The sequence below is a fragment of the Hipposideros armiger genome, unplaced genomic scaffold (assembly GCF_001890085.2).
Source record: "Hipposideros armiger isolate ML-2016 unplaced genomic scaffold, ASM189008v1 scaffold_19, whole genome shotgun sequence".
Classification (NCBI taxonomy): Eukaryota; Metazoa; Chordata; class Mammalia; order Chiroptera; family Hipposideridae; genus Hipposideros; species Hipposideros armiger.
In genome coordinates this window covers 2,511,950-2,525,908 of record NW_017731369.1, presented here as the reverse complement: position 1 = coordinate 2,525,908, position 13,959 = coordinate 2,511,950, and the positions used below count along the sequence as shown (strand labels likewise).

The window sequence follows — 13,959 nt, the reverse complement described above, 5'->3', positions numbered from 1 at the left end:
ATTCAAGCTTCCATGCTTCCTCCTATCCCATTCTTCTGAATCTCGCAAGTTTAGATCATTTGAGTGGACGCCCTTTTCAATTAAGAGCAAGATTGGATCTAATACATCAACTTAAAAAAAACTATTTATTTTCAGAGAACAATTTGACATGTATCCAAAAATATATGGTCTTTTTTCCCCCTTTGATCTATTATTCCATTACTAAATACCTAGCCTCAGGAAATAATTTTTAATCAAAAAAATGTTATATAGAGACTTCCATTATTTATAAAGTAAAAAACTACAAACAACCTAACTGTCTATCCGTGAGAGAATGGCTAAGTGAATTAGGGACCCCCACTGATGAAACAGGTGTTAGTGGCTTGGAAAATCATACAATAACATAGAAAAATGCTTAAAGTCATCTGTGAAGTGGATAATGGGCACACATGTCATATGTATTAGATGAATATAACTGGATATATCATATGCAAAAAATTATCAGGCAAAGGAAATATACCAAAATGCTAACAGTGGTTATGTACAGGTTGTTTATGGGGATTTTTTTTCAAATCCCCCCCTTCCTTTCTGTTCCTGCTTCTCAAATGAAATATAGTAGGTAATAGAATGGTGTTAAAAATACTCTTTGTAAACCATAAAATATGCACAGCTAACTGAGTAAAGGACTGAGAATTGATAAAGTAATTGTGACATGTAAATGGCTTCTTCAGGAAGAGTTTAAAGTGCTTATTGACAGTTTTCTGGGACTTTAAACTCTATCTCAGCAAATGTTTTATGAGTAAACTCCATCTCAGCCCTCACTGGATCAATCATTTACTCAGATAAATCTCCTGTGAAGCTGTTTAACACAGTCTCTCCCTGGCATCCCAGAGGATTCGACTGATAAATAAAACAAGGTTTGACCTTGGGCAACGAGAAAGCCCAGGTCTATGGAATACAAGCCAGCTCAGTTTCCCAGAGAGTTCTCATCACAATGCAGGGCAGAAACCCCAAACAGCACCTGTGGCTTAGACCCAGGTGACAGATGTGGAATTAAGTAAAAGCTTGAAAACCAGCAGCTGAAATGAGATTTGCACATATGAAATTTGCACATGCTCAGACTGCGTTTCCGCCAAAACTCCTTCACAGAGCAGATCTGCGAGAGGCAACGGTTCACTTGGAACCCCACGCTACGCCCCCACTTCTCTGCCACACTCCAGGGGCATCCCCAGCAGCACCCAGTGCATGAAGCTTCCCCCATCCAGGAAGTCAAATCTGGATAAACACATTTTCTTTTAAATATCGTCATTTTCTCTGCTGCCAGTGATACCTAATTATTTAAATTATGTATAATGTTTCCGACAGCTTTGCACAGCAGTGGCTAGACAAATGCTTTCCCACAACCATCTGACACCACTTTTATCACTTCATTTTTCTGTGAAATGTCTGCAAGTGGGCTTTATGTACCCAGAAAAGAAATGCTGGGTTCCTCTCCCCAGGCAACAGCATCCCAGATCCTTCATGGGCTGGGGAGGGAAGCTTGACTATGCCAAGGGTCTCCAAAATGACCGTTTCCAGGCTTCTGCTGAAGGGCCAAGGTTTTACAATTTTACCATCCTGCTAAATGAACTGACCCTACTAATTCCATATCTGGGAATTGAACCTAAGGAACTGTTTCTGAATTAAAGGAAGAAAAGATTAACAACATGAAGATGTTCATGAGAGCTTTATTTGTAAGCACATTCCATTGAAATGCCCAGCTTAGAGGAATGCTTAATCTATGGTTGATCAGCTCGATGGAAAAATCTGTCAGTCAGTCAATGCCAGTGGAGATTAGGTAATCATATGAAAAGTGCTTACATTTTGCTTTAAAGCGGTGGTTCTCAACCAAGGACAATTTTGCCACCCAGGGGACATTTGACAATTTCTAGAGATAGTTTTGGCTGTTATACAAGGGGGAAGGGTGCTACTGGCATCTCGTAGGTCTAGGGCAGGGACCCTGCCAAACACCCTGCAGTGCACTGGACAGCCTCCATCACAAAGGATGATTTGGTCCCAAATGTCAAGGGTGTCAACGTTTAAAAAAAAAAAAAACCAAAAAAAAAAAACCTTTAAAGAAAAACGTATACATGTATACATGAATTTGTATTATTATCATTATTACACTTACATAAAGAATTCATTGGCCTAGGAAATGAAGGAAACAAACAGAACACAGGCTAGCTTTATCTACTTGTCTCTTCCTCTAAATTATAAGATGATACTTTCCACATAATCTGGGTGGGTGGGTGAGTGTGTGTGTGTGGTTTTTTTAACCATTTATACAAAATAATATACTGTGGCTTAAGTCTTTTAATGGGCTTCTTAAAGACCTCAGATAGTCTTATTAATGATAAATTGACAAATACATAATTCATTCTAAAAGAGGAGAAATTTAAGACTTGGGCATTTTCAGCAGGACCTGTTGGCTGACTCAGTTGCCTGGCAAAAGGAGGAATTTATGTCAACTTTCATGACCAAGCATTTCTATCATTGTATGAATCCCGAAAGGTGATTTTTTTTTATTGATAATTTAAGGTTCAAGTGAAAACTATAATTTTCACATAAACACTACATTTAGACAGTCTAAAGCACCAACACTTAAAAATTTGTTTCAATATGTAGAACTTTCCATTTTCCATCCCCTTATCCTTTTAAGACAGAATTTCATCATCATGAACTTATTTTTCACCAACAAAAAGTGATGCATTTGGCTGTCATTGAGGTTCTAGGGCCCCCAACTATTTTCCTTTTAAGTCTCTGCTTCCTGTTTTTACAGCTTTCTGTCTTACTTTTGCATCCATCTCAATGCTTCTAAAATGCTTTGGAGTGTAAAACTACCAAGGTTGCAAAAACCGAATGTAAGGGAAATAGCTCTGCAGAAAAGCCTAATCTCTCCTCTGAGTCAAGTTCATGAATTTTTACTGCATGGACGATGGCTGTTAAAAGGCATCCCCACCCCTGTTATCCTCCTCCACCATTTGGTAGCTCTCAGCTCTATTCTGGAAATTCCCTAATAAGCAACTTCCAAATCACTGTTTAGTTCTTACAGCCCAAAGAACAATACAGGCCGCGACTTTTCTATCCAGAGAACCACCAGATTGAGAAAACAAGATGTGCATCCAGGAGCACTGCCCAAGCCCACATCAGCCTGCTGGGGTCCAGAACCATGGTTTTTCTAGATTATTCCAAGAGAACTGGAGTGACCATTAAAAACCCCCTAGCCCATGCTGGGTTTGGTGGGATGGGGATGGGAAGATCTTGGGAGATTTTACTGGCCACATAAGGCCTTGCAAAAACACAGGCCAAGTGGGTTTCATCCAATGTGAGAGGCCATCAAGGAGATTCTGAAGCTCTAGAATCACAATAAGTATCCACGTCTTCTCCCACCATCAAGCCCAAGACCACACAGCTTGGCGTTGTGTCCTCAGCAACCTTACCTTATCCTCTTCCATAGTTCAAGGAGGCCAAGCCCTTTCTGCCAAGTCTACCCTAACTGGTTAATTGAAGGATGGACTAAATATCTTCAAGGACTTGGCAAACCAAAAGAACCAGGAAGGAAGGCTCCTCAAGTAGCAGAGACAACCACAAAAGGAGTGTCACTCATTATGGAAAGTTGTGATCCATGAATTTCTTTCCCAGGAACAGGCCATGACAAAGCCTTGTTGGATGCTCTCAGGGCTTTTAAGAGATTATCAAAGACCAATAGGCAGAGAAAGGCACCCAGGAAGGATGAACTTATTTAAAAGAGCATTGTCTTGCCTAGCTTTTGCTAAAATGCAACTGGGAGGAACTTCTTTGCAAGTACTTGGCCTACCCATAGAATCATACCGCATTCTCCAAGAAGGATGGATGCTGGGAGGAACACCCTAGGACCTCTGGAGAAATCTGTAGCTGAAAGGAATTCTTCTGTAATGATGTGGCACGTCTGGCTAGATAATTCTCGATGGGTGTAAGTCCATCAGTCAACTATACTCATGGGCCACTTCCACCCCCACCAGCTGATAAATCTCAGGGAACCCCAACACGTTTCTCCACTCACCAGGACTGGCCGCATCTCACAGAAAACCAGGAGGGAAGCCAGCTCAATGTCTTCGCTGTACCCGTTCTTCAGAGGAACAGATCTAAATCCTGCAGCAAGATGGAAAAACAATGCAAAGGCAGGCAATTAATGTCTGACCTTAGCTTTCTTGGGGGTACCCAGGAATCACATGGCCATATCAAGGAGCAGAGAGGTCAGTGCCCCGTGCTGGGAGGCTGACTTTCTGGAAGCCAGAGGTCCCATCCTGATGGTTATTAGTGGGGCACCAGAATGCAGCCCTGACTGACAGGTCCATACAGAGAAGAGAAGTTAAAAATACTCGTATCTGCCATCTAGAAATGAAAATGATTCACTCAGAAAAAAGTACAACCCACAGAACATTACACATTGAATTTAGAGTGGCTGCAGCTGTGGTTCAATTCCTTAAATATTCCAAAAGCCAAAAGACTCAAAGGAGTGATGAATCCTCGCATCCAATTTCCTCCTATTAGCCCTTTACAAAGTGTAGGACTGGGGAGTGTCTTTAAAGATTTCCAATGGGAGGAAACCTTCCTGTCCCTCTGCAGTTCAGAGCAGTATTGATCCTCCTCTTCTGAAAGCCATTCCCTATTTACAATTAGGACCCATGTGTGACAGTAATTTAAATGTTTATTTAGAGGAGGGCTGAGGTAGAGCTGAATTCCCCTGGCACTACCATCCATTAAGTAATGTTTAAGGAAACACATCTCAAAGATTGGTTGGTTCGCTTTTTTAATTTACTGTAAAAGAATCCAGAATAAAAATGAAAGTCTCCCACCCACTCATAATGCCTCATTCCAGAAGAAACCATTGTTAACAGTATCTTCCTGAGATAAGTCTATGCATGTGTTTGAGTTTCCTTTAAAATCACAAAGGAAAGTGCCCTGACCTAAAGCAATTCTGAACCTTATATTTAACATTGTGTTTTGGGGATTCACGATATGACCCTAGGTTGACTTGAGAGCTTTTTGTAAAAAAAAAAAAAAAATTATTTCAGTATAGTTGGTATACAATATTATATTCATTTGAGGTGTACAATATAGTGATTTGACATTTTTATACCTGTGAAGTCGCCCGGTCCTGGGCTTTTTGGGGGGAACTTTTTGATTACTGCTTCAATTTCATTGCTAGTAATTGGTCTGTTCAGATTCTCTGTTTCTTCCTGGTTTAGTCTTGAAAGGTTGTATGTTTCTAGAAATTTATCCATTTCTCCTAGACTGTCCAATTTGTTGCCATATATATTAATTGTTCATAGTTTCTTTAATGAGCCTTTGTATTTCTGTGGTGTTGGCTATAAACTCTTTAATTTCTGGTTTTATTTGTGTTCTCTCTCTTTTTTGTTGTCTTGCTAGAGGCTTGTCAATTTTATTCATCCTTTGAAAGAATTAGCTCTTAGTTTCGTTAATCTTTTCAATTGTTTTTCTGTTTTACTATATAATTTCTTTCCACTCTGATCTTTATTATTTCCTTCTTTCTACTCAACTTTGGGTTGCTTGTTCTTCTTTCTCGTTTTTTTTAAGATGCAAGTTTAGATTGTTAGGGATTTTCCCTGCTTCTTGAGGTAGGCCTGTATTATCTATAATGTTTCCTCTTATAACTGCTTTTGCTGCATCCCATAAATTTTGTAAGGTTGTGTTTTTACATTTGTCTCGAGGTAGTTTCTAATTTCCTATTTGATTTCCTCTTTGATCCATTGGTTGTGTAGAAGCATGTTGTTAATCTTCATGTATTCATGTTTTTTCCAGTTCAGGTCTTCCTGTAGTTGATTTCTAGTTTCATGCCAATTTGGTCAGAAAATATGCTTGACATAATTTAAGTCATCTTTCATTTATTGAGGCTTGTTTTGTGGCCTAGTATGTGATCTATCTTGGAAAATGTTCCATGTGCACTTGAGAAAAATATGCAACCTACAGTTTTTTGTATGAAATGCTCTATAAATGTCTATCAAGTCAAACTGTTCTAATTTGGCAGTTAAGGCCATTATTTCTTTATCAATTTTCTGTCCCAATGATCTAGCTATTGAGGTAAGTGGAGTATTAAAGTACCCAATTATTATAGTATTACTGTTAATTTCTGCCGATATGTCCATTAACATTTACTTTATATACTTGGGTACTTTTATGTTGGGTGTATAGATATTTACAATTGTTATGTTCTCTTGTAGTCTCTTCTTGGAATTTATTTAAATCTATTTAAAATTATGTAATGACCTTCTTTGTCTCTTTTTACATTCTTTGTTTTGAAGTCTGTTTTGTTGGATATGAGTATTGCTACCCTAGAGTCCTTTTCATTTGTATTTGCATGGAATATATTTTTCCATCCTCTCACTTTCACTTTGTGTGTGTATTTTGATTTAAAGTAATCTCTTATAAGCAGCATATAGATGGGTCATGTTTTGTTTTTGTTTTTTTAAAGATTTTTATTGGGGAATGGGGGAAGGGGAACAGACAAGTTGCTGTCCTTTTGTTCTTCAGTCTAGTTGTGGAGGACGTGGCTTCACTGGCCCAAGTTGGCACCATCATTGCGCTCTTCCTGGGCAAGGCAGATCAGTCGCCGGCTTCTGGACAGCCGCTCACGCTGGCTGCTGACTACACACGGTAGCCCATGGCAACCCACAGCAGCAGGGGCTGCAGCCTACGCCGTTGCTGGTGACTCACGGCAGCCCAGCTCCAAGTTGAGCTGTTGTTCAGCATTTTAGCTGTGGAGGGCAGTGTCACTGGCCCTCATATGTGGGATCCGAACCGGGGCCCTCTGGCGTCCCAAGCCAGCTCTTAACCACTGCGCCACTCGGCCGGCCCCTCATGTTTTTTTTAATCCATTCTTTCACCCTGTCTTTTGATTAGAGCATTTAGAACATTTACAGTAATTATTGGTAAGTATGTGCTTATTACCATTTTAATTGTTTTTTGGTTGTTTTGTTGTCCTTCACTGCTCCTTTCTTTTTTGATCTCTTTCCTATTGATTTGTTGGTTTTCATTAGTGTTTATTTAGATTGGATTCCTTTCTCTTCATTTTTTTTTGTGTGTATTTTTATAAGTTTTTGGTTTATGGTTACCATGAGGTTCATATACATCCTTCTATATCTATAGCAGCATATTTTAAACTGATAGGCATTTAAGTTCAGTTGTGTTCTGAAAGCACTGCATTTTCACTCCCCACCACTCTTTGCTATTGACATCATGTTTTATATCTTTTTGTTTTGTGTATCCCGATTATTCACTGTAGTTATAGTTAATTTTGCTACTATTGTCCTTTAACATTCACATTAGCATTTTAAGTGGTTGATTCACTGTGATTATTGTATATTTGCCTTTACCAGTGAAATTTTTTCTTTCCTCCACTTCTTATTTCTGGTTATGGCCTTTTCTGCATAAAGAAGACCCTTTAATATTTCTTGTCAGGCTGGCTTAGTGGTTGTGAACGCCTTTGGTTTTCACTTGTCTGGAAGCTCTTTCTCTCTCCTTCAATTCTGAATGACAACCTTGCTGGATTCTAGGTTGTAGATTCCTTTCTTCCAGCACTTTCAATATCTCCTCCACTCACTTCGGGCCTGTAAAGTTGCTTCTGAAAAATCAGCTGACAGCCTTATGGGTTTCCCTTGTCTATGACTGAATATGTCGTTCTTGATGCCTTTAAGGTTGTCTGTTTATCCTTAACTGATGCCATTTTAATTTACAATATGTCTTGGTGTGGGACTCTCTGCATTCATCTTGTTTGGAACTCTGTGCTTCCTGGACTTGGATGCCTGTTTCCTTCCCCAGATTTGGAAAGTTTTCAGACATTATTTCTTCAAATATTCTTTCTGTCCCTTTCTCATTTATTTTTTCTGGGATCCTTATAGTGTGAATGCTAGGATGTTTGATGTTATCTGAGAAGTCTCTTCTGTCCTCTTTGCTGTTGTAATTGGGTGATTTCCACTATTCTTTCTTCCATGTAGCTAATCCATTCTTCTGTATTAACCAATCTGATGTTGATTCCTTCTAGTGTGTTGTTCATTTCAGTTATATTCTTCTTCTCTGATTGGATCCTTATTACATTTTCTACCTCTCTATTGAAGTGCTGAGTTCCTCTATTCTACTCTCAAGTTTATTGAGCATCCTTATAAACATTTCTTTGAATTCTTTATCAGGCAAATTACTTATCTCTGTTTCATTAGGGTTTTTCTCTGGAGTTTTTTCTTGTTCATTCATATGGGGCATATTCTTCTGTCACCCCATTTTGCTTGACTTTCTGTGTTTGTGCCTAAAAGTTGGAGAAAATAGCTATCCCTCCCAGTCTTGAAACAGCAGTCTCTGTGTCGACTGTGTGTTGAATAGTTTGGGCAGGCCAGTTATACCCAGGGCATGCATGTGTGGTGCCTGGTGTGTCTCCTGTATGGGTTCCAGGTGGGGCAGCCTGGTGTAGACATGCTTCCCTGCTCCTCTAATCAGGGGGCTGCTAGTTGTGTTCGTGGTGTGCCCTGTTGCTTTCACTGTATGCGATCAGAGCAGGGCCTGAGCAAGGCTGCTTTGCTTGCTTGTTATCTCACCGCCCCACCAGCTCCAGGCCCTCTCTGGGTTGGGCAGACCTGCGTGCGTGCAGAGCTGCACTTTGCTACTTCTGCTCCCTCCCTTGTGAGCACACAGCCGCACTCCACACTGGGCAGCCCTGTGTGTGGGCACTGCCAAGTTTTGCTAGCTCTACACTTTCTTGAGGTGGGCCAGCCCCATGTGCATGTGCCCCTCTATCTCTGCACTTTCTCTGGAAAGGACAGTCCTGCATGCGGGTACCACAGAATTTTGCTGGCTCCACACACACTTTAGCAGGGGCAGCGCCACGTGAGCACACAGGAGCACCCCATGATCGCCACACTTTCTTTGGACAGTGTAGCCCTACTTGCAGGTACTGCAGCATTTCGTTAGCTCTGCAGGCAGGGGAGTCCCTTGTGGGTGCAGCCCAGTGGGTGTGCGAAGCAGCACCCTGCTGTACCTGCTGGATCACCCTCCTGGTAGAGGAGCTCCTTGTAGGCACACTGTGGTGCCCTCCTATTTCTGCTGGATCTAGCTCAAGGAGGGGTGGCTGAGGCCTGCAGGTCAGACAGAGAACCTGGATGGAGCTCTGGCCTGCTCTCCATGTTCCGGGGAAATGTAAACAATGGAGCTCACCAGTTCCTCGGGTCCTGGGTTGTTCCCTCCGTTCCTGGGGAGCTCTCAGGGTTCCCCGACCTTCTCTACATGGTCCTTCTCTCTTGCTTATTGTGCAAAAGCTGTTCAACTGACTCACAGTTGTCTCTCAGGAAGAACTGCTCTATATACAGATGTATATTTGATGCATTCATGGAAGGGGGTAAGCTCAACGTCGATCTATACTGCCATCTTGGACCTGCCTTGCTGGCTTGAACGCTTTTTAGGTGCATTGTATCTACTGATTCTTCAGGACAAGCAGTGCTCAAAATAGGACACTCCCACTATTTCCTTTGTGCCTTCCATCATTCAGGTTTTGGCTCGTTTGATGATGATTAACCTTTCATACAATCACTTGATCTATAACCTTTAAATAATATCTATCGAATCAATCACTTTCCACTGCTTACGAGGAGGAAATCAGCACGCTTACACAACCCTATGCCTTCTCTCCCTTTTCTTCCCCTAATTTGAATAAACCCTATGACTTCTACTCGACCTGGTGTGTAAGCTGTGCATTCCATTTTGTAACTATAATTCTCCCACAAAGGGGCACTTAGTTGTATTTCTCTGACATTTATATAGCAAAGCTAAAAGAATATTACAAGGAACACTTGTACACTCACTACCCAGTTCTCACCCTTAATCTCTATTGTACATGTTTTATCACCTGTCTCCACCCACCAAACTATTGTGCATGTGTGTGTGTATGTTTCAAAGTAAGATAAAGGTTCTGTACACTTATCCCGGAATATGTCAGCATGCATCTCATTAACTAGAGCTCAATATTTGCTTTCAGTGTTCGTCTTTTGATATAAAATTTACACACAGTGAAATGCACATTTTTAAAACCTATCCAATGCTCACCACCTTTTTCCTGAACTTTTCTCCCATTGATATTTTGGCTGCCTAAATTTGTCTTGTGTTTTCTTCAGTATGAGTTCATGGGACATATAATCCCTGAACTGTGCGTGTTTGAATGCATCTGTCCTTTAGTTTTATGCTTGAGTGATAGTGTGAGTGGGTATAAAATGCTCAGGTCACGCTCATTTACCTGGAGGATTTGGGGGACACTGCTCTCCCTAAATACTACTGTAGAGAAGTTTTCTGACCTTTTTACCCCTTACAGGTGATGGGAATTTTTTTTGTTGGTTTACCTTTTGGTTCTTGCCTTGGCTACCCACAGAATTCTTGCAGTCTGGCCTAGTGCTTCTCTAAGTTTAATGCAGATGCGCATCACCTGCAGATTTTACTAAAATGCAGATTCTGACTCATGAGCTCTGGGATGGGGCCTGAGACTCTGCATCTCTAATGAGCTGGTCTGTGGACAGCAGGGAGTAAGTCAGTCTAGGCGTCGCTCGACTATTAGAACGTAATGGAATGCTGAGCACTCATGGTTTCCTGGGAGGCTCAGGCAGCCCGTGCCCTCCAATAACATGGTTCCAAGCAAAGTGGCCTCCGAATTTGGAGAAATTAGCTCTGTGCCCTCTGCCGGATGTCCCCAGTCTCCTCTCACTACCCACGTCTCATGGTTATGAGCAGCCCTTCATGGTGGGGTCAGGACTGAAAGGTGTTTGCTTATTTCCCCCAAAATAGAGCTGGATTCTGTTTTTATTCCTGTTGATTTTAGTCGTGTCACAGAGAAAAGGGAAACAGAGACATCTTTTGAAGTAAGATCAGTATTTTGGCTTAGGAGAAAGACCCTCGAGGGTGGCCTAGAGAGTAGGAAGAACATGGGGTTTGAAAGAGACATTCCTGGGTTTCGATCCAGCTCTGGTCTTACAGGTGTGTGACCTTGAGCAAGTTAATTAACATGTCTAGGCCCCAAAGTGCTCCTATTTAAAAATCAGAGATGCTAAAACCTCTTTCACAGGATTGCCATGAGGATTAAAAGAGAAAGAGTTAAGGCACCTAACACAATAAATGATGTTTTTCTTCCTTCCCAAGCTCCTGCTGGCTTAAAAGCTTAAGTGCATCCCTTATGACAATGGGCAAAGTTTACTTTTGAGTTTGGAAGGCTCCCACTGCCTTATGCACAAAGGGATTGTTCATTTTATTTCACTGCCTCCATGAATATGGATATGCCAGGCAGTGTTAAAAGCTGGAACAGAGAGAGAAGGTCCTTACTGAGTGTCTCACGGTTTTCATCATCCTTGAGATTTTGTCCTTTGTGAAATCTCCAAACTAAGTCATAGCGTTTTCTAGATGAATCGACACTATTTGGTGGCCAGTAAAGGGGGTTCATGAACTCAGACCTCTCTCCACAGCATAAGGGGCTCAGGTCCCTTATCCTTTAAGAGGACATGGGTGAGGAGGGGCAGCCGGAACGCCGCCCATCTGTGTAAGGTAAGAACAGTGGACATGGGTGGGGAGGGGGGGCTCAGTTACCATAAAAAGGAATCTGTCCTAAGCCTTATTTATTTGGCTAATTTAAAAGAGGCAAATTACAAAATAAAAAACTGCAGCTAAATTGCTGGGTTTAACATAGTTTAGTGCGGGTAAGTGAACCAAGAGGGGTTGCCAAACATCGAGGCCTTACAAATGAGTACTACTCGCTGTTATTATTAAATGAGGAAGCTGGAAATATATAAAATGCTGGGGAGAAAAAACCCCAAATCAGACTTTTTAAATATTTCTCAGGTTCTTATTTAATCTACTCATTTGATTAGCAATTTGTTTCCTTGATGATACAATGGGCAGCTTCAGTCTAGCTCAGTATTCTCAAAGTGCCATCCCAGGGTCATCTGAGGAGCTGGCTAAATATGCAGATTCCTAAACCCCACCCCAGACAGGCTGAATCCACACCTCAGGAGGGGCTCAGCAACCTGTATTTTCCAGAGTTCCCAGGATGCCTAATTGGGCAAGTGCCTAGTAGTGGAAATGATCACATTTGTGATACTAATAAGAAAGGGAATTAACTGATATGTTCCAAGTTTAGGGGGGAAAAAAACAATCCAGGAAACAGGACCCAAGGTTTACAAACATCAAGAGAAAAAATTATATTTGTATAGAAATCACAAAATATAGTTATATACAAAACTATTTTTATATAAATGAGAGTGAACTTTTTGTGAAAAATAATACTTAGGAAACAGAAACAATGCCCTCATGAGGAATCTAGAAAGATCTATGATCTTATATCTCAAATAAGGGAGGAGAAAAAAGAAAATTTGACATCGAGTGAGGGCCTGGTTGTCAAACGTTCTACATAAAAGCCAGCAAGAAAGTAAATTAGAGAAACTATATACAAGATAAGCATAGTCACATTTACACAGTAGCAACTTGGATAGGTGGGACTCCATCTCCTGGTAATTAAGAGCTGGTCACAGGACCCGGCTTGGTCCCAGGCAAACACAAAATGACCTTCTCAAAGCATTAAGGGGTTTTGTGTTTTGTTAGGCATGGAAGAAGTAAATCAACCATCTCAGTTTTACAGAAGGAAGGTGAAGAGCTGAAAGCTTCAGTAACTTGCCCAAGATGATCCAGCACAGGGAGGTGGACCTACGATTATAACTCACGCCAGTTGCTAAGGGCCTTTTAATTCCCAGCCAGGAAGAGGGTGGGAGAGCCAACCAGATGTACGGAAACCCCGAGCCCTGGCTGAGGATAGGAAAACAGCTTCTAACCTTTCCAAATGAAATCAAACCACAGTGCCAGGTGGAAAATCAACTAATAATCCAATTTTGCATGCAGACACCTGACTCTGAAGGGGCCAGCATCCTATCTCATCACCTTCCCCTGTGCTAAATGATGGACTGCACATGTGCCGTCCAACAACAAGATCAGCTGTTCAAGCCCCCTAACCAGTTTTGCAGGGATTTCATAAAAACCAAGAAAATGCTTTTTCATTCTTTTTAAAGCCAGCAGCACAGACCAAAGAACAATGCTAGCCCAAATTGAACGTTTTCAGGAAAATGCCTCTTACCTGATTTGATGCCTTTAATGGGGTAAGTAGCATGAGCCAGAAAGTTGGGATCGCTGAACATATCTTCCTCATACACCACAAAGCGCAGAAATGCGAGGTTTGGGTCATAAATTTCAAATGTCACCTTCTCCTGTGTTGGAGCCCAAACTGGGCTTAGGCCATTGTCGTCTGGAAGGTGATCAAAGCTTATTAGAGGCCCCATTTGTCCTGCCCACCCCACTCCTGGAAAAACCATCTCTATATTCATCAGCTTTAAATCTCCTTAGCAACTATGTAAATATGCATCTATGCCAAGAGCTAAGAAAATCTGAATAATCTTTTTTCCAGTAGCAATCCTGGCAAAGCTATTGTTAATAGGCTTGGCCCTCCCTTTATACAGTTCCCATCTCAACTCCCTGGGAAGTGACAGGACGCAAATGGCCCAGCAGGAACAGGTGGGTCTAGAAGAGGTGAGATGGGAGGGGAGTGGGTTCTGTAGTTGTCAAGGGGAAATCAGCCTCCTAGAGCAAGGCAAGCAGTCACCCTGCCACCCTCCACAAATGCCAGCTTCACTAGACAACTTGTCCGTTGTTCACTGTGCTACCTTTCCCCAGGGGCAGTGGTCCCAGGCCTCACCAGGCCCCAAGTTCCTTCCTGGCTTCAAATAGAAGAACAAGCATTTCTCTGGGCCTCCCTGCCCTCTGTGGGAAAAGATCACCCAGGTTAGGCTGCAGCCTTTCCATCAGGTAGCCACAGCCTCTCTGTGTCTCTGCTTTATCAGTAGATAAAGGAGGTGGGGGCTGTAGGCTAGTGTC

The 13,959-nt window shown here is 41.7% G+C and overlaps 1 protein-coding gene across 1 annotated transcript in view; it reads right to left on the bottom strand.

The window, feature by feature from the left end:
* Nucleotides 1-1,161: 1,161 nt before the first annotated feature.
* Nucleotides 1,162-13,959, bottom strand: part of PLCG2 (phospholipase C gamma 2) — a 155,023-nt gene continuing 142,225 nt past the window's right edge. The window contains exons 27-28 of the mRNA XM_019634773.1: nt 13,166-13,426; nt 1,162-4,149 (exon numbers count right to left, since the gene is read on the bottom strand). Coding sequence (XP_019490318.1) covers nt 3,980-4,149; nt 13,166-13,426 — 431 coding nt within the window. The 3' untranslated portion in view covers nt 1,162-3,979. The remainder of the gene's footprint in view (nt 4,150-13,165; nt 13,427-13,959) is intronic.